The sequence below is a fragment of the Carcharodon carcharias genome (genome assembly GCF_017639515.1).
Source record: "Carcharodon carcharias isolate sCarCar2 chromosome 36 unlocalized genomic scaffold, sCarCar2.pri SUPER_36_unloc_1, whole genome shotgun sequence".
NCBI classification, from domain to species: Eukaryota; Metazoa; Chordata; class Chondrichthyes; order Lamniformes; family Lamnidae; genus Carcharodon; species Carcharodon carcharias.
The window spans coordinates 22,719-39,701 of NW_024470726.1; the positions used below are offsets into that span (position 1 = coordinate 22,719).

The window sequence follows — 16,983 nt, forward strand, 5'->3', positions numbered from 1 at the left end:
TGTAAACTGACCCTTACGGGAATGAGCGAGAAACAGAGATCTCGTGTTACATTTTAATTTATTCATCATTTCGCCTTGTCTCTCCTGGGAGGCTGCCAGAGGAGGTATAAAAAAGAATATCAATACAGTCGAATTGGAAACTGAATAAACACAGGATGTAGGTGGGGGTGGAAGGGAGGTGGGGAGGCCTGAAAAATAAACCATAATAAACAAAACACCCGTTATTAAGCTAGACAAGAGTCTGATAACTGGCAAGTCGATAGTGACCAAGGCAACAGGAGCCCATTCTCCGAGGATCGAACCTTCAACCCCAGAATCTCTGGCGTGGGCCCGAGGCCTCCTCCTGGCCTTCGGACCCGCTGGCTGAGGTGGCGAACATCTTGTCGGGCCCCAGGACGAACATGTAGCAGAGGTTGGCGACCAGGAGGCCCACGATGGGGAAGAAGGTGAGGCCGTATCCGAAGCCCCGGAAAGTACTGCTCATGGCGGACGTCCCCCAGTAAATCAACCTGAGGGTGTTGGAGAATAAAGGGGACACCATTAATCCCTTACTCCGGATGCATTGTCTCTCAGGGACCTTTCACCCCTCAGAAGCAGCCCTGTCTCTTTCGCTTCGGAGTTTTGACCTGGACACCAGGAAAGCAAGGGCAGGAAGATGGACATAGGTCAGGAACACACAAAGTCCTGTCACTCCCAGGACAGGTACAGCACGGGGTTAGATACAGAGTAAAGCTCCCTCGACACTGTCCCCATCAAACACTCCCAGGACAGGTACAGCACAGGGTTAGATACAGAGTAAAGCTCCCTCTACACTGTCCTCATCAAACACTCCCAGAGCAGGTACAGCATGGGGTTAGATACAGAGTAAAGCTCCCTGTACACTGTCCCCATCAAACACTCCCAGGACAGGTACAGCACGGGGTTAGGTACAGAGTAAAGCTCCCTCTACACTGTGCCCATCAAACGCCCCCTTGGTGGGGGGGGGGGGGTTGGGCTGTGGGGTGGAGGGACGCTGGTGAAGGGGTCTCCCCCGGATGAAGACTCACCTGGCGAGGGCGAAGAAGTCAGCGAGGAGTGGGAGGAGTTTGAGCATTTCCTGTGGAATGTATGTTGAGAGGACGATGAGGTTGGCGTAGAAAAGCACAAAGAGATGGATCGAGTCGGTCACGAAGCCTCGGTGGACGTCCACCAGCTCCCTGCCGGGTCCCAGAGACTCACTGCAGGCAGAGCAGCACCTTGCCAGGCTGTACACGATGATACCTGTCGGTGTTGGGGGTGGGGGGGGGAACAGAAAGACGAGGAAAGCGGGTGAAACAGGGTGGGATTCCAGATCGCCGGACCCCAGAGAGCGGGCAAATACCAGGCACGTTGCGGTGGGTCTGGAGTTACATATCAGATCGGCCTGGGTAAGGATGGCAGGCATTCTTCGCTGAAGAGTCATTGTGAGTCGCTTCGCTTTCCAACAATGCGTCCTGGCGACCACTGCCAGTCCCTGCCCGTTTGGAACTTGCCAAGCGTGCCTTCTGGGCACCTCCACCCTGCATTCTGAGTCACGGGTGTGGGTTCGAGGCACACTCCAGCAGCCTGGTTCCATAACTGAGGCAGGCATCCCCCCCACCCCACATGGACACCCGAGGGAGTGCGGCACTGTCAGAGGGTCATTACTGAGGGAGTGACGCACTGTCGGAGGGTCAGTACTGAGGGAGCGCCGCACTGTCAGAGGGTCATTACTGAGGGAGTGCCGCACTGTCAGAGTGTCAGTACTGAGGGAGCGCCGCACTGTCGGAGGGTCAGTACTGAGGGAGCGCCGCACTGTCGGAGGGACAGTACTGAGGGAGTACCGCACTGTCAGAGCGTCAGTACTGAGGGAGCGCCGCACTGTCGGAGGGTCAGTACTGAGGGAGCGCCGCACTGTCGGAGGGTCAGTACTGAGGGAGTACCGCACAGCCGGAGGGTCAGTACTGAGGCAGCGCCGCACTGTCAGAGTGTCAGTACTGAGGGAGCGCCGCACTGTCGGAGGGTCAGTACTGAGGGAGCGCCGCACTGTCGGAGGGTCAGTACTGAGGCAGCGCCGCACTGTCGGAGGGTCAGTACTGAGGGAGTACCGCACTGTCAGAGTGTCAGTACTGAGGGAGCGCCGCACTGTCGGAGGGTCAGTACTGAGGGAGCGCCGCACTGTCGGAGGGTCAGTACTGAGGGAGCGCCGCACTGTCGGAGGGTCAGTACTGAGGGAGCGCCGCAATGTCGGAGGGTCAGTACTGAGGGTGCGCCGCACTGCCGGAGGGTCAGTACTGAGGGAGCGCCGCACTGTCGGTGGGTCAGTGCTGAGGGAGCGCCGCACTGCCGGAGGGTCAGTACTGAGGGAGCGCCGCACTGTCGGAGGGTCAGTACTGAGGGAGCGCCGCACTGCCGGAGGGTCAGTACTGAGGGAGCGCCGCACTGTCGGTGGGTCAGTGCTGAGGGAGCGCCGCACTGTCGTAGGGTCAGTACTGAGGGAGCGCCGCACTGTCGGAGGGTCAGTACTGAGGGAGCGCCGCACTGCCGGAGGGTCAGTACTGAGGGAGCGCCGCACTGTCGGAGTTTCAGTACTGAGGGAGCGCCGCACTGTCGGAGGGTCAGTACTGAGGGAGTGCCGCACTGTCGGAGGGTCAGCACTGAGGGAGTGCTGCACTGTCGGAGGGTCAGTCCTGTGGAGGCCGCGGGGTTGGAAAATTCTCCGCAGTGTCCGGCTGATTTCTCCCTCAGTCAACCTCACCAAAGGCTTAAATGTGTCATGGTCACATTGCTGCTTGTGGGAGCTTGCTGTGCGCTAACCCACTGCTGCCTTTCCTGTGTGACAACAACCGGCTGAGTCTCCTGTTGCGTGACGCGCTCGGTGCTCTCGGAGTGCGTGTCAGTCTGTGTCACCAGGCAACTGTGTAAACTGACCCTTACGGGAATGAGCGAGAAACAGAGATCTCGTGTTACATTTTAATTTATTCATCATTTCGCCTTGTCTCTCCTGGGAGGCTGCCAGAGGAGGTATAAAAAAGAATATCAATACAGTCGAATTGGAAACTGAATAAACACAGGATGTAGGTGGGGGTGGAAGGGAGGTGGGGAGGCCTGAAAAATAAACCATAATAAACAAAACACCCGTTATTAAGCTAGACAAGAGTCTGATAACTGGCAAGTCGATAGTGACCAAGGCAACAGGAGCCCATTCTCCGAGGATCGAACCTTCAACCCCAGAATCTCTGGCGTGGGCCCGAGGCCTCCTCCTGGCCTTCGGACCCGCTGGCTGAGGTGGCGAACATCTTGTCGGGCCCCAGGACGAACATGTAGTAGAGGTTGGCGACCAGGAGGCCCACGATGGGGAAGAAGGTGAGGCCGTATCCGAAGCCCCGGAAAGTACTGCTCATGGCGGACGTCCCCCAGTAAATCAACCTGAGGGTGTTGGAGAATAAAGGGGACACCATTAATCCCTTACTCCGGATGCATTGTCTCTCAGGGACCTTTCACCCCTCAGAAGCAGCCCTGTCTCTTTCGCTTCGGAGTTTTGACCTGGACGCCAGGAAAGCAAGGGCAGGAAGATGGACATAGGTCAGGAACACACAAAGTCCTGTCACTCCCAGGACAGGTACAGCACGGGGTTAGATACAGAGTAAAGCTCCCTCTACACTGTCCCCATCAAACACTCCCAGGACAGGTACAGCACGGGGTTAGATACAGAGTAAAGCTCCCTCTACACTGTCCCCATCAAACACTCTGAGGACAGGTACAGCACGGGGTTAGATACAGAGTAAAGCTCCCTCTACACTGTCCCCATCAAACACTCCCAGGACAGGTACAGCACGGGGTTAGATACAGAGTAAAGCTCCCTCTACACTGTGCCCATCAAACGCCCCCTTGGTGGGGGGGGGGGGGTTGGGCTGTGGGGTGGAGGGACGCTGGTGAAGGGGTCTCCCCCGGATGAAGACTCACCTGGCGAGGGCGAAGAAGGCAGCGAGGAGTGGGAGGAGTTTGAGCATTTCCTGTGGGAGGTGTGTTGAGAGGACGATGAGGTTGGCGTAGAAAAGCACAAAGAGATGGATCGAGTCGGTCACGAAGCCTCGGTGGACGTCCACCAGCTCCCTGCCGGGTCCCAGAGACTCACTGGAGGCAGTGCAGCACCTTGCCAGGCTGTACACGATGATACCTGTCGGTGTTGGGGGTGGGGGGGGGAACAGAAAGACGAGGAAAGCGGGTGAAACAGGGTTGGATTCCAGATCGCCGGACCCCAGAGAGCGGGCAAATACCAGGCACGTTGCGGTGGGTCTGGCGTTACATATCGGACCGGCCTGGGTAAGGATGGCAGGCATTCTTCGCTGAAGAGTCATTGTGAGTCGCTTCGCTTTCCAACAATGCGTCCTGGCGACCACTGCCAGTCCCTGCCCGTTTGGAACTTGCCAAGCGTGCCCTCTGGGCACGTCCACCCTGCATTCTGAGTCACGGGTGTGGGTTCGAGGCACACTCCAGCAGCCTGGTTCCATAACTGAGGCAGGCATCCCCCCCACCCCACATGGACACCCGAGGGAGTGCGGCACTGTCAGAGGGTCATTACTGAGGGAGTGACGCACTGTCGGAGGGTCAGTACTGAGGGAGTGCCTCACTGTCGGAGGGTCACTACTGAGGGAGTGCCGCACTGTCAGAGTGTCAGTACTGAGGGAGCGCCGCACTGTCGGAGGGTCAGTACTGAGGGAGTGCCTCACTGTCAGAGGGTCAGTACTGAGGGAGTGCCGCACTGTCGGAGGGTTAGTACTGAGGGAGTGCCTCACTGTCAGAGGGTCAGTACTGAGGGAGTGCTGCACAGCCAGAGGGTCAGTACTGAGGGAGCGCCGAACTGTCGGAGGGTCAGTACTGAGGGAGCGCCGCAGTGTCGGAGGGTCAGTACTGAGGGAGTGCCTCACTGTCGGAGGGTCAGTACTGAGGGAGTGCCTCACTGTCAGAGGGTCAGTACTGAGGGAGTGCCGCACTGTCGGAGGGTTAGTACTGAGGGAGTGCCTCACTGTCAGAGGGTCAGTACTGAGGGAGTGCTGCACAGCCAGAGGGTCAGTACTGAGGGAGCGCCGCACTGTCGGAGGGTCAGTACTGAGGGAGCGCCGCAGTGTCGGAGGGTCAGTACTGAGGGAGCGCCGCACTGTCGGAGGGTCATTACTGAGGGAGTGCCGCACTGTCGGAGGGTCAGTACTGAGGGAATGCTGCACTGTCAGAGGGTCAATACAGAAGTAGCCCCGCAATCTCTGAGGGTCAGTTCTTAGGGAGTGTCGGAGGGTTGGTACTGACGGAGCGCTGCACAGTCGGAGGGCCAAAATTGAGGGAGTGCCGAACTGTTGGAGGGTCCGTACTGAGGGAGCGCTGCACTGCTGGTGGGTCAGTACTGTGGGAGTGCCACATTGTTGGTGGGTTAGTACTGAGGGAGTGCAGGACTGTCGGAGGGTCAGTACTGAGGGAGTGCCGCACTGTCAGAGGGTCAGTACTGAGGGAGTGCTGCACTGTCGGAGGGTCAGTACTGAGGGAGTGCTGCACTGTCGGAGGGTCAGTACTGAGGGAGTGCTGCACTGTCGGAGGGTCAGTCCTGTGGAGGCCGCGGGGTTGGAAAATTCTCCGCAGTGTCCGGCTGATTTCTCCCTCAGTCAACCTCACCAAAGGCTTAAATGTGTCATGGTCACATTGCTGCTTGTGGGAGCATGCTGTGCGCTAACCCACTGCTGCCTTTCCTGTGTGACAACAACCGGCTGAGTCTCCTGTTGCGTGACGTGCTCGGTGCTCTCGGAGTGCGTGTCAGTCTGTGTCACCAGGCAACTGTGTAAACTGACCCTTACGGGAATGAGCGAGAAACAGAGATCTCGTGTTGCACTTTAATTTATTCATCATTTCGCCTTGTCTCTCCTGGGAGGCTGCCAGAGGAGGTATAAAAAAGAATATCAATACAGTCGAATTGGAAACTGAATAAACACAGGATGTAGGTGGGGGTGGAAGGGAGGTGGGGAGGCCTGAAAAATAAACCATAATAAACAAAACACCCGTTATTAAGCTAGACAAGAGTCTGATAACTGGCAAGTCGATAGTGACCAAGGCAACAGGAGCCCATTCTCCGAGGATCGAACCTTCAACCCCAGAATCTCTGGCGTGGGCCCGAGGCCTCCTCCTGGCCTTCGGACCCGCTGGCTGAGGTGGCGAACATCTTGTCGGGCCCCAGGACGAACATGTAGCAGAGGTTGGCGACCAGGAGGCCCACGATGGGGAAGAAGGTGAGGCCGTATCCGAAGCCCCGGAAAGTACTGCTCATGGCGGACGTCCCCCAGTAAATCAACCTGAGGGTATTGGAGAATAAAGGGGACACCATTAATCCCTTACTCCGGATGCATTGTCTCTCAGGGACCTTTCACCCCTCAGAAGCAGCCCTGTCTCTTTCGCTTCGGAGTTTTGACCTGGACGCCAGGAAAGCAAGGGCAGGAAGATGGACATAGGTCAGGAACACACAAAGTCCTGTCACTCCCAGGACAGGTACAGCACGGGGTTAGATACAGAGTAAAGCTCCCTCTACACTGTCCCCATCAAACACTCACAGGACAGGTACAGCACGGAGTTAGATACAGAGTAAAGCTTCCTCTACACTGTCCCCATCAAACACTCACAGGACAGGTACAGCACGGGGTTAGATACAGATTAAAGCTCCCTCTACACTGTGCCCATCAAACGCCCCCTTGGTGGGGGGGGGGGGGGGGGGTTGGGTTGTGGGGTGGAGGGACGCTGATGAAGGGGTCTCCCCCGGATGAAGACTCACCTGGCGAGGGCGAAGAAGGCAGCGAGGAGTGGGAGGAGTTTGAGCATTTCCTGTGGGAGGTGTGTTGAGAGGACGATGAGGTTGGCGTAGAAAAGCACAAAGAGATGGATCGAGTCGGTCACGAAGCCTCGGTGGACGTCCACCAGCTCCCTGCCGGGTCCCAGAGACTCACTGCAGGCAGAGCAGCACCTTGCCAGGCTGTACACGATGATACCTGTCGGTGTTGGGGTTGGGGGGGGGAACAGAAAGACGAGGAAAGCGGGTGAAACAGGGTTGGATTCCAGATCGCCGGACCCCAGAGAGCGGGCAAATACCAGGCACGTTGCGGTGGGTCTGGCGTTACATATCGGACCGGCCTGGGTAAGGATGGCAGGCATTCTTCGCTGAAGAGTCATTGTGAGTCGCTTCGCTTTCCAACAATGCGTCCTGGCGACCACTGCCAGTCCCTGCCCGTTTGGAACTTGCCAAGCGTGCCCTCTGGGCACGTCCACCCTGCATTCTGAGTCACGGGTGTGGGTTCGAGGCACACTCCAGCAGCCTGGTTCCATAACTGAGGCAGGCATCCCCCCCACCCCACATGGACACCCGAGGGAGTGCGGCACTGTCAGAGGGTCATTACTGAGGGAGTGACGCACTGTCGGAGGGTCAGTACTGAGGGAGCGCCGCACTGTCAGAGGGTCATTACTGAGGGAGTGCCGCACTGTCAGAGTGTCAGTACTGAGGGAGCGCCGCACTGTCGGAGGGTCAGTACTGAGGGAGCGCCGCACTGTCGGAGGGACAGTACTGAGGGAGTACCGCACTGTCAGAGCGTCAGTACTGAGGGAGCGCCGCACTGTCGGAGGGTCAGTACTGAGGGAGCGCCGCACTGTCGGAGGGTCAGTACTGAGGGAGTACCGCACTGCCGGAGGGTCAGTACTGAGGCAGCGCCGCACTGTCAGAGTGTCAGTACTGAGGGAGCGCTGCACTGTCGGAGGGTCAGTACTGAGGGAGCGCCGCACTGTCGGAGGGTCAGTACTGAGGGAGCGCCGCACTGTCGGAGGGTCAGTACTGAGGGAGTACCGCACTGCCGGAGGGTCAGTACTGAGGCAGCGCCGCACTGTCAGAGTGTCAGTACTGAGGGAGCGCCGCACTGTCGGAGGGTCAGTACTGAGGGAGCGCCGCACTGTCGGAGGGTCAGTACTGAGGGAGCGCCGCACTGTCGGAGGGTCAGTACTGAGGGAGTACCGCACTGTCGGAGGGTCAGTACTGAGGGAGCGCCGCACTGTCGGAGGGTCAGTACTGAGGGAGCGCTGCACTCTCGGAGGGTCAGTACTGAGGGAGCGCCGCACTGTCGGAGGGTCAGTACTGAGGGAGTGCCGCACTGTCGGAGGGTCAGTACTGAGGGAGTGCCGCACTGTCGGAGGGTCAGTACTGAGGGAGTGCAGCACTGTCGGAGGGTCAGTACTGAGGGAGTGCCGCACTGTCGGAGGGACAGTACTGAGGGAGTGCAGCACTGTCGGATTTACCATCTTCATGGTGAGATGTTAAACCTGCTGCCCTCTCCAGTCCACTTCCCGATATGAATGCCTTAAACAACATCACACAACTGAAATCGAACCCTCACCCTGCCCAAGATGAAGAGCTGAAGCTGGGTCATGCGGGTTGATACTGCAGGAACAGTGCCAGTATGGGGCTCACATGGGCCCAGTGGAGCGTGTGGCCTTCTACACTTCCCTGGGGGCTCTATAACGGAACGAAAAACAGAGGCTCTGTGGCTATTTTGCTGAGGGTCTGCGGATCCCGAGACGGCTGGCAGGAATGGGACTGCTGACAGCAGGTACCCCGAAGGGCGTTAACTCGGGATAATCCATTGTGCTCAGTAAGGATGGAAACAAAGATAGCTTCCACCTCGAGATCAAATCTCATCTTCATCTCTGATCTCACCTATCTCACCTCTGGCCTCACCTCACCTCCCTATCTCTGTACCCTCCTCCTTCCCTACACCCCTCCCTATCTCTGTACCCTCCTCCTTCCCTACACCCCTCCCTATCTCTGTACCCTCCTCCTTCCCTACACCCCTCCCTATCTCTGTAACCTCCTCCAGCCCTTACACTCCTCCCTATCTCTGTAACCTCCTCCAGCCCCTACACCCCTCCCTATCTCTGTAACCTCCTCCAGCCCCTACACCCCTCCCTATCTCTGTAACCTCCTCCAGCCCCTACACCCCTCCCTATCTCTGTAACCTCCTCCAGCCCCTACACCCCTCCGAGATCTCTGCCCTCCTCTAAATCTGGCCTCTCGAGCATCCCCCGATTCCCATCGCTCCACCATTGGCCTTCAGCTGCCTGGGTGGGGGGGCCCTGAGCTCTGGAATTCCCTCCCTCAACATTTCCGACTCTCTCTCTCTCTCCCTCCCCCTCCTCCCTTGAGACGCCCCTTCCAGCCGACCTCTCTCATTGCCTGTCCCTAACATCCCCTCGGGGATAACTTCCATGCCCAGCACTCTGTGAAACCCATTGAGGCCCGCTTCCTTCACACATCCACCACTCGCCCCCAATGGCTGAACCCTCCCCCGCCCCCAACCACCCCGAACGTCCACACATGACAGAGAGGTCACTGCCTTACCCATCACTATGGGAACGGTGGTGAAGACCCCGCATCGGAGCGTGTAGATCACCCGGGTGCTGAGGGCGGGCATCAAGGGCACGTCGAAGGGCAGGAAGATGTAGGCCCCGTACAGGAAGCAGGGGTAGACGAGCAGGGCGCCGGACAATGCAGCCGTGGCCTTGAGGTTGGGCCGGGTGCAGCGGGCACAGGGCGGGCGCTTTGCCCCCTGCGCCTCCTCCTCCTCCGAGTCCGGCCACTCAGCGCCAGCCGGCGGGTAGCCTCGAGGGGCCGGCCAGCTGCCCTGGCCGGAGTGGGGCATCAGGAAGGGCCGGCGAGACGACACCTCGGCGCCGGAGTCCGGCCCCTCCCCGGCCTCGGGCGAGGGCCGCTCTTCACCCTTGGTTGGCGGGCCCACCACCTGGACCCTGGGGTTGACCTCCTTGGGCCAGAGGTCGCCGGCCGCGACCCCCCCATCGGCACGAGGGGTCTCCGGGTTGGCGGCCAAAGGTGAGGGCACCATCTCGATGGCGCTGCCCTCGGTCGCCAGTGGCTGGCTACCGTTGGGGTATTCCAGCATGTCCGTTGAGTGCAGTAGGGTCGCGCCACCATCCTCGGTGGATCCCAAACTCCGGGGGCGATCCGAATCAGGCCGCTCCTCCTCCGATACGTTCTCCAGGACTTCCTCCTCGTGGGTGGGATGCTGAGGGTCAGCCTGGACCAGGGGCAGGAACCCTGACATCTCGAGTGGCTCCTGCAACGACAAAGTGCATTGGATTTACGGCCCAGGCACAGGCCGCTCGGCCCATTCAGTCCCTGCTGGTGTCGGTGCTGCCCAGGCTCCGAAGAGGCCTGGGAATCCCCGCACTGAGCAACTCACACCCTGACACCTCCTGACGCCAGCTCCTAGCTCTGGTTCCGCCCATGGATGCAAACAACCCTTCATCGGCTCAAGCAGGAGTCAGTACTGAGGGAGCGCCACACTCTCGGAGGGTCAGTACTGAGGGAGCGCTGCACTGTTGGAGGGTCAGTGCTGAGGGAGCGCCGCACTGTTGGAGGGTCGGTACTGAGGGAGTGCTGCACTGTCAGAGGATCAGTACTGAGGGAGTGCCGCACAGTCGGGTTCAGTACTGAGGGAGTGCCGCACTGTTGGAGAGTCCATGCTGAGGGAGTGCCACACTGTCGGAGGGTCAGTACCGAGGGAGTGCGGCACAGTCGGGTTCAGTACTGAGGGAGCGCCGCACTGTCGGAGGGTCAGTACTGAGGGAGTGCCGCACAGTCGGAGGGTCAGTACTGAAAGAGTGCCACACTGTCGGAGGGGCAGTACTGAGGGAGTGCAGCACAGTTGGGTTCAGTACTCAGGGAGTGCCGCACTGTCGGAAGGTCAGTACTGAGGGAGTGCCGCACTGTTGGAGAGTCCGTGCTGAGGGAGCGCCGCACTGTCGGAGGGTCAGTACTGAGGGAGTGCAGCACAGTCGGGTTCAGTACTGAGGGAGTGCCGCACTGTTGGAGAGTCCGTTCTGAGGGAGTGGCGCACTGTCGGAGGGTCAGTACTGAGGGAGTGCAGCACAGTCGGGTTCAGTACTGAGGGAGTGCCGCACAGTCGGAGGGTGAGTACTGAGGGAGTGCCGCACAGTCGGAGGGTCAGTACTGAAAGAGTGCCACACTGTCGGAGGGTCAGTACTGAGGGAATGCAGCACAGTCGGGTTCGGTACTGAGGGAGCGCCGCACTGTTGGAGAGTCAATGCTGAGGGAGCGCTGCACTGTCGGAGGGTCAGTACTGAAAGAATGCCACACTGTCGGAGGGTCAGTACTGAGGGAGTGCAGCACAGTCGGGTTCAGTACTGAGGAAGTGCTGCACTGTCGGAGGGTCAGTACTGCAAGAGTGCCACACTGTCGGAGGGTCAGTACTGAGGGAGTGCCGCACTGTTGGAGAGTCCGCGCTGAGGGAGCGCTGCACTGTCAGACGTTCTGTCTTCCAGATGAGATATTAAACTCTGGCCCCCGTCTGCCCTCTCAGGTGGGTGTAAAAGATCCCACGGCTGCTATTGGAAGAAGAGCGGGTTGTTGGGGTGGGGGGTGTGGGGGAAGTTCTCCCCGGCGTCCTGGGACAAATATTTATCCCTCAGCTGACATCACTTATAACTGATGATCTGGGTCGTTATCACCTCGCTGTGTGTGAGTGTGTGTGTGTGTGTGTGTGTGTGTGTGTGTGTGTGTGTGTGTGTGTGTGTGTGTGTGTGGGATCTTGCTGTGCGCAGACTGGCTGCCGCGTTGGCCACATCACAGCAGTGGCCGCGCTTGACAAGTCATCCGCGGGCCGCGTAGCGCTTTTGGGACATCCTGAGGCTGGGAAAGGTGCTAGGTAAACGCAGGTTCTTCACCGTTGAGTGCCAGGGCCCTGCTCGAGCCCTGGTCGGCAGGAGAGTGAAGGGGAGCAGGAAACCCGATCATCCTGAGGTGGAACTGAGGGCAGGTTGGATGCTACAGCAGCAAGTGCCTCGTGGAGACTCTTCCTGAGGCATTCCAATGGGAGGCGGGGTGAATGATTGTGGAGGATTGACTTCAGTGTCACCTCCCTGATAAGCTGCTTCCCAGGCCCCGAGCCTGTTCACCTGGTTCAGCCAGAAAGTCTCGGGGCCCACACGAGGCCCAGTAACTCCGCCCAAGCCTTGGCGGCTGATAAGCCGATAAGCCGGCTCCTGACATAAAGGGACCGTCCACCTTCTGCCACCCCCATCACCCCCTCCGCATGCCAAGCATGACGTGGGGCATTCCAGTGGGAATTCCAGAGCTCAAGGCCACCCCCCCACCCCCCCACCAGGTAGCTGAAGGCCCGGAGCGATGGGGATCGGTGGATGGGCAAGAGGCCAGAATTGGAGGAGTGCAGAGATCTCGGAGGGTTGTAAGGGCTGGAGGAGGTTACAGAGATAGGTAGGGGTGTAGGGTCTGGAGGAGGTTACAGAGATAGGGAGGGGTGTAGGGGCTGGAGGAGGTTACAGAGATAGGGAGGGTGTAGGGGCAGGAGGAGGTTACAGAGATAGGGAGGAGTGTAGGGGCCGGAGGAGGTTACAGAGATAGGGAGGGGTGTAGGGGCTGGAGGGGGTTACAGAGATAGGGAGGGGTGTAGGGGCTGGAGGAGGTTACAGAGATAGGGAGGGGTGTAGGGGCTGGAGGAGGTTACAGAGATAGGGAGGGGTGTAGGGGTTGGAGGAGGTTACAGAGATAGGGAGGGGTGTAGGGGCTGGAGGAGGTTACAGAGATAGGGAGGGTTGTAGGGGCTGGAGGAGGTTACAGAGATAGGGAGGGGTGTAGGGGCTGGAGGAGGTTACAGAGATAGGGAGGGTGTAGGGGCCGTAGGAGGTTACAGAGATAGGGAGGGTTGACCAGGAGGTTGATGAAGGGTTTACAAGCTGAATCCAACACACCTAATCCATGTTGGGCAGAGTGACATGTTGGGCAGCCACCATGGCATTGTCTACAGGAGGGTGGCACGACCTATTCTACAGGTTTGCCATAGGGTCACGTGATGGGCTGGATACACAATGATCTCCTCACAGTGGAGTTCAAATGGCTGAGCTGTCAATTCTAAGGAAACCTCAGAACATTGGAAAGGAACTATGGTAGCCCCAAGATCATTGCAGTCACAGCGAGCATCAGGGGATAAGTTAGACAGAGGAAAACATTCCAGCACCAAAGATAAAACTGCAGATGCCAGGAATCTGAAACTAAAAGAAAAATGAGGAAATACTCTGCAAGTCTGGTGGCACCTGTGGAGAGCTACAGAGTTGACATTGCCAGTTGCTCATCACCATATCCTTCTATTCCTCTCTCCCTCGTGTGTTTATCCAGCTTCCCCCCTACCCAATCCATCTCTGCGATTCACCTTGACCACTCCCTGTGGGAGCGAGTCCCACATTCCCCCCACTCAGTGGGTCCCACATTCCCCCCGCTCCCCGTGGGAGCGAGTCCCACATTCTCCCCACTCCCTGCGGGAGCGAGTCCCACATTCTTCCCACTCCCAGCGGGAGCGATTCCCACATTCTCCCCGCTCCCCATGGGAGCGAGTCCCACATTCTCCCCACTCCCCGTGGGAGCGAGTCCCACATTCTCCCCACTCCCCGCGGGGGCGAGTCCCACATTCTCCCCACTCCCTGTGGGAGCGAGTCCCACATTCTCCCCACTCCCCGCGGAGCGAGTCCCACATTCTCCCACTCCCCGCGGGGGCAAGTCCCACATTCTCCCCACTCCCCGTGGGAGCGAGTCCCACATTCTCCCCACTCCCCGTGGGAGCGAGTCCCACATTCTCCCCGCTCGAGCGAGTCCCACATTCTCCCCACTCCCCGCGGGGGCGAGTCCCACATTCTCCCCACTCCCCGCGGAGCGAGTCCCACATTCTCCCACTCCCCGCGGGGGCAAGTCCCACATTCTCCCCACTCCCCGTGGGAGCGAGTCCCACATTCTCCCCACTCCCCGCGGGAGCGAGTCCCACATTCTCCCCACTCCCCGTGGGAGCGAGTCCCACATTCTCCCCGCTCCCCGTGGGAGCGATTCCCACATTCTCCCCACTCCCCGCGGGAGCGAGTCCCACATTCTCCCCACTCCCCGCGGGAGCGAGTCCCACATTCTCCCCACTCCCCGCGGGAGCGAGTCCCACATTCTCCCCACTCCCTGTGGGACCGAGTCCCACATTCTCCCCACTCCCCGTGGGAGCGAGTCCCACATTCTCCCCACTCCCCGCAGGAGCGAGTCCCACATTCTCCCCTTGGGAGCGAGTCCCACATTCTCCCCACTCCCCGTGGGAGCGAGTCCCACATTCTCCCCACTCCCCGTGGGAGCGAGTCCCACATTCTCCCCGCTCGAGCGAGTCCCACATTCTCCCCACTCCCCGCGGAGCGAGTCCCACATTCTCCCCACTCCCTGTGGGACCGAGTCCCACATTCTCCCCACTCCCCGTGGGAGCGAGTCCCACATTCTCCCCACTCCCTGTGAGAGCGAGTCCCACATTCTCCCCACTCCCTGTGGGACCGAGTCCCACATTCTCCCCACTCCCCGTGGGAGCGAGTCCCACATTCTCCCCACTCCCCGCAGGAGCGAGTCCCACATTCTCCCCTTGGGAGCGAGTCCCACATTCTCCCCACTCCCCGCGGGGGCAAGTCCCACATTCTCCCCACTCCCCGCGGGAGCGAGTCCCACATTCTCCCCACTCCCAGCGGGAGCGAGTCCCACATTCTCCCCACTCCCCGCGGGGGCGAGTCCCACATTCTCCCCACTCCCCGTGGGAGCGAGTCCCACAATCTCCCCACTCCCCGCGGGAGCGAGTCCCACATTCTCCCACTCCCCGCGGGGGCAAGTCCCACATTCTCCCCACTCCCCGTGGGAGCGAGTCCCACATTCTCCCCACTCCCCGCGGGAGCGAGTCCCACATTCTCCCCACTCCCTGTGGGACCGAGTCCCACATTCTCCCCATGGGAGCGAGTCCCACATTCTCCCCACTCCCTGTGGGACCAAGTCCCACATTCTCCCCACTCCCCGTGGCAGCGAGTCCCACATTCTCCCCACTCCCAGCGGGAGCGAGTCCCACATTCTCCCCACTTCCCGCGGGGGCAAGTCCCACATTCTCCCCACTCCCCTTGGGAGCGAGTCCCACATTCTCCCCACTCCCCACGGGAGCGAGTCCCACATTCTCCCCACTCCCTGTGGGACCGAGTCCCACATTCTCCCCATGGGAGCGAGTCCCACATTCTCCCCACTCCCCGTGGGAGCGAGTCCCACATTCTCCCCACTCCCCGTGGGACCAAGTCACACCTTCTCCCCACTCTCTGGGTAAAGACGTTTCTCCTGAATTCCCCATCAGATTTATTAGTGACTCTCTAGTATTGATGGCCCCCCCAGCTCAAGTGGGAAAATTTTGATGTCAACCTTTTGCTAAGTTTCATGCCATCTATCAGGTCACCCCGCCCTTTGCTGATTGCTCCTTTACTCTATTCCAGGTCGCTAACATACGAATTAGGAGCAGGAGGAGGCCATTCGGCCCCTCGAGCCTGCTCCGCCATTCAATAAGATCATGAGTGACCTGATAGTAACCCCAAATCTGCATCCCACCTCCCCCCAATAACCCATTTCCCCCTTGCTTACCAAGAACCTATCCACCTCTGCCATAAAAATACTCAAAGACTCTGCTTCCACCACCTTTTCAGGAAGAGTTCCGAAGACTCACGACCCTCAGAGAAAAACTTTCTCCTCATCTCTGTCTGGAATGGGTGACCCCTTATTTTGAAACAGTGACCCCCTAGTTCTAGATTCCCCCACAAGAGGAAACACCCTCTCCACATCCCCCCTGTCAAGACCCCTCAGGATCTTATATGTTTCAATCAAGTTGCCTCTTACTCTTCTAAACTCCAGTGGATACAAGACTAACCTGTCTAACCTTTTCTCATAAGACAGCCCATCCATTCCTGGTATTAGTCTAGTTAACCTTCTCTGAACTGCTTCTAATGCATTTACATCCTTCCTTAAATAAGGAATCCAGTACTGTACACAGTATTCCAGATGTGGTCTCACCAATGCCTTGTATAAAATAAGCATAACCTCCCTACTTTTGTAATCAATTCCCTTTGCAATAAGTAAAGACATTCTATTTTTATTTGGGGTGGGTATGCGGTGACATAGTGGAATCGTCACTAGACTAGTATTCCACATACCCAGGTATACACCGGGTCATATCCCACCATGACAGATGGATTCAATAAAAAGTCTAGAATTAAAAGTCTGGTGACGACCAGAAAACTATTGCCGATTGCCGTAAAAAACCCCATCTGGGTCACTCCTGCCCCTTTAGGGAGGGGAAATCTGCTGTCCTTACCCGGTCTGGCCTACTACACGTGACTCCAGACCCACAGCCATGCAGGTGACTCTTCAATGCCCTCTGGCCTCAAGGGCAATTAGGGATGGGCAATAAATGCTGGCCCAGCCAGTGACGCCCACATCCCACCAGCCAATAAAGAAACAGCTTTTCCTGGTTACTTGCATACCAGCCTTTTGCGGTTCTAGAAAATGACTTGAACATTAGGTAATCTTTTACAACTCCCTCATGTGTGAACTTGCCTGGTCGGATGCCAAGAGGCTGTTAGGCCACTGGAAGGCGCGTGATTGGCTGAAGTTCCCCTCTCTGATTGGCTGGCCCCGCTGCCAATCATGAGAGAGGGCCGGACTCAAAGCAAGCCCAGGTGAACCTGCAGCTGACAGGTTACAGGGTGCTTAGAGGCAACTTTAGCAAGCGCTTTGGACGCAAACTCTTTGTGCCCAAGATTTGGAGGATCAAGCCGAGGGCCAGGGAATCTTGAGAAAAATTGAATCCTACCTTTAATCCGTCTGCAGGCACCTTGTCGAGGTGGATTGAGCGACTGACTTTAATTCATTAATTTCATTTGATGAACGGACTGACTTTATGTTCACTCGGGAGAGGTTTGATCAGCCTTGTCTGTAATGTTGACGGGATCAGAGCCGCCAAGAGTCAAAGCTAGATCTCTTCTCCCTCCGAAAGGCAAGCCTTCGTAGCTAATGCTTCGTTTCTCACCCCCCTCCCACCC

General features: G+C 58.3%; 2 protein-coding genes across 2 annotated transcripts; both read right to left on the reverse strand.

Moving 5' to 3' along the window:
• Positions 1-2,965: 2,965 nt before the first annotated feature.
• Positions 2,966-4,639, reverse strand: LOC121274363 (transmembrane protein 79-like). The gene is made up of 2 exons (XM_041181640.1): positions 3,964-4,639; positions 2,966-3,426 (listed from the first exon to the last, which is right to left on the reverse strand). Exons 1-2 carry the CDS (start codon positions 4,524-4,526, stop codon positions 3,222-3,224), a joined length of 768 nt encoding a protein of 255 aa, XP_041037574.1. The 5' UTR covers positions 4,527-4,639; the 3' UTR covers positions 2,966-3,221.
• Positions 4,640-5,867: 1,228 nt separating this feature from the next.
• On the reverse strand, positions 5,868-16,983 carry LOC121274362 (transmembrane protein 79-like). The gene is made up of 4 exons (XM_041181639.1): positions 16,755-16,983; positions 9,413-10,145; positions 6,809-7,022; positions 5,868-6,335 (listed from the first exon to the last, which is right to left on the reverse strand). The coding sequence occupies exons 2-4, from the start codon at positions 10,131-10,133 to the stop codon at positions 6,131-6,133; spliced, it is 1,140 nt and encodes a 379-aa protein (XP_041037573.1). The 5' UTR covers positions 10,134-10,145; positions 16,755-16,983; the 3' UTR covers positions 5,868-6,130.

Excerpts from the sequence above, each read along its gene's own strand:
- LOC121274362 (XM_041181639.1), bottom strand. The coding sequence starts at position 10,133 with ATGTCAGGGTTCCTGCCCCTGGTCCAGGCTGACCCTCAGCATCCCACC. Across the intron at positions 7,023-9,412 it reads CACCGTTCCCATAGTGATGG|GTATCATCGTGTACAGCCTG; the intron begins GTAAGGCAGTGA and ends CAACACCGACAG. Across the intron at positions 6,336-6,808 it reads GCCTTCTTCGCCCTCGCCAG|GTTGATTTACTGGGGGACGT; the intron begins GTGAGTCTTCAT and ends CAATACCCTCAG.
- LOC121274363 (XM_041181640.1), bottom strand. The coding sequence starts at position 4,526 with ATGCCTGCCTCAGTTATGGAACCAGGCTGCTGGAGTGTGCCTCGAACC. Across the intron at positions 3,427-3,963 it reads GCCTTCTTCGCCCTCGCCAG|GTTGATTTACTGGGGGACGT; the intron begins GTGAGTCTTCAT and ends CAACACCCTCAG.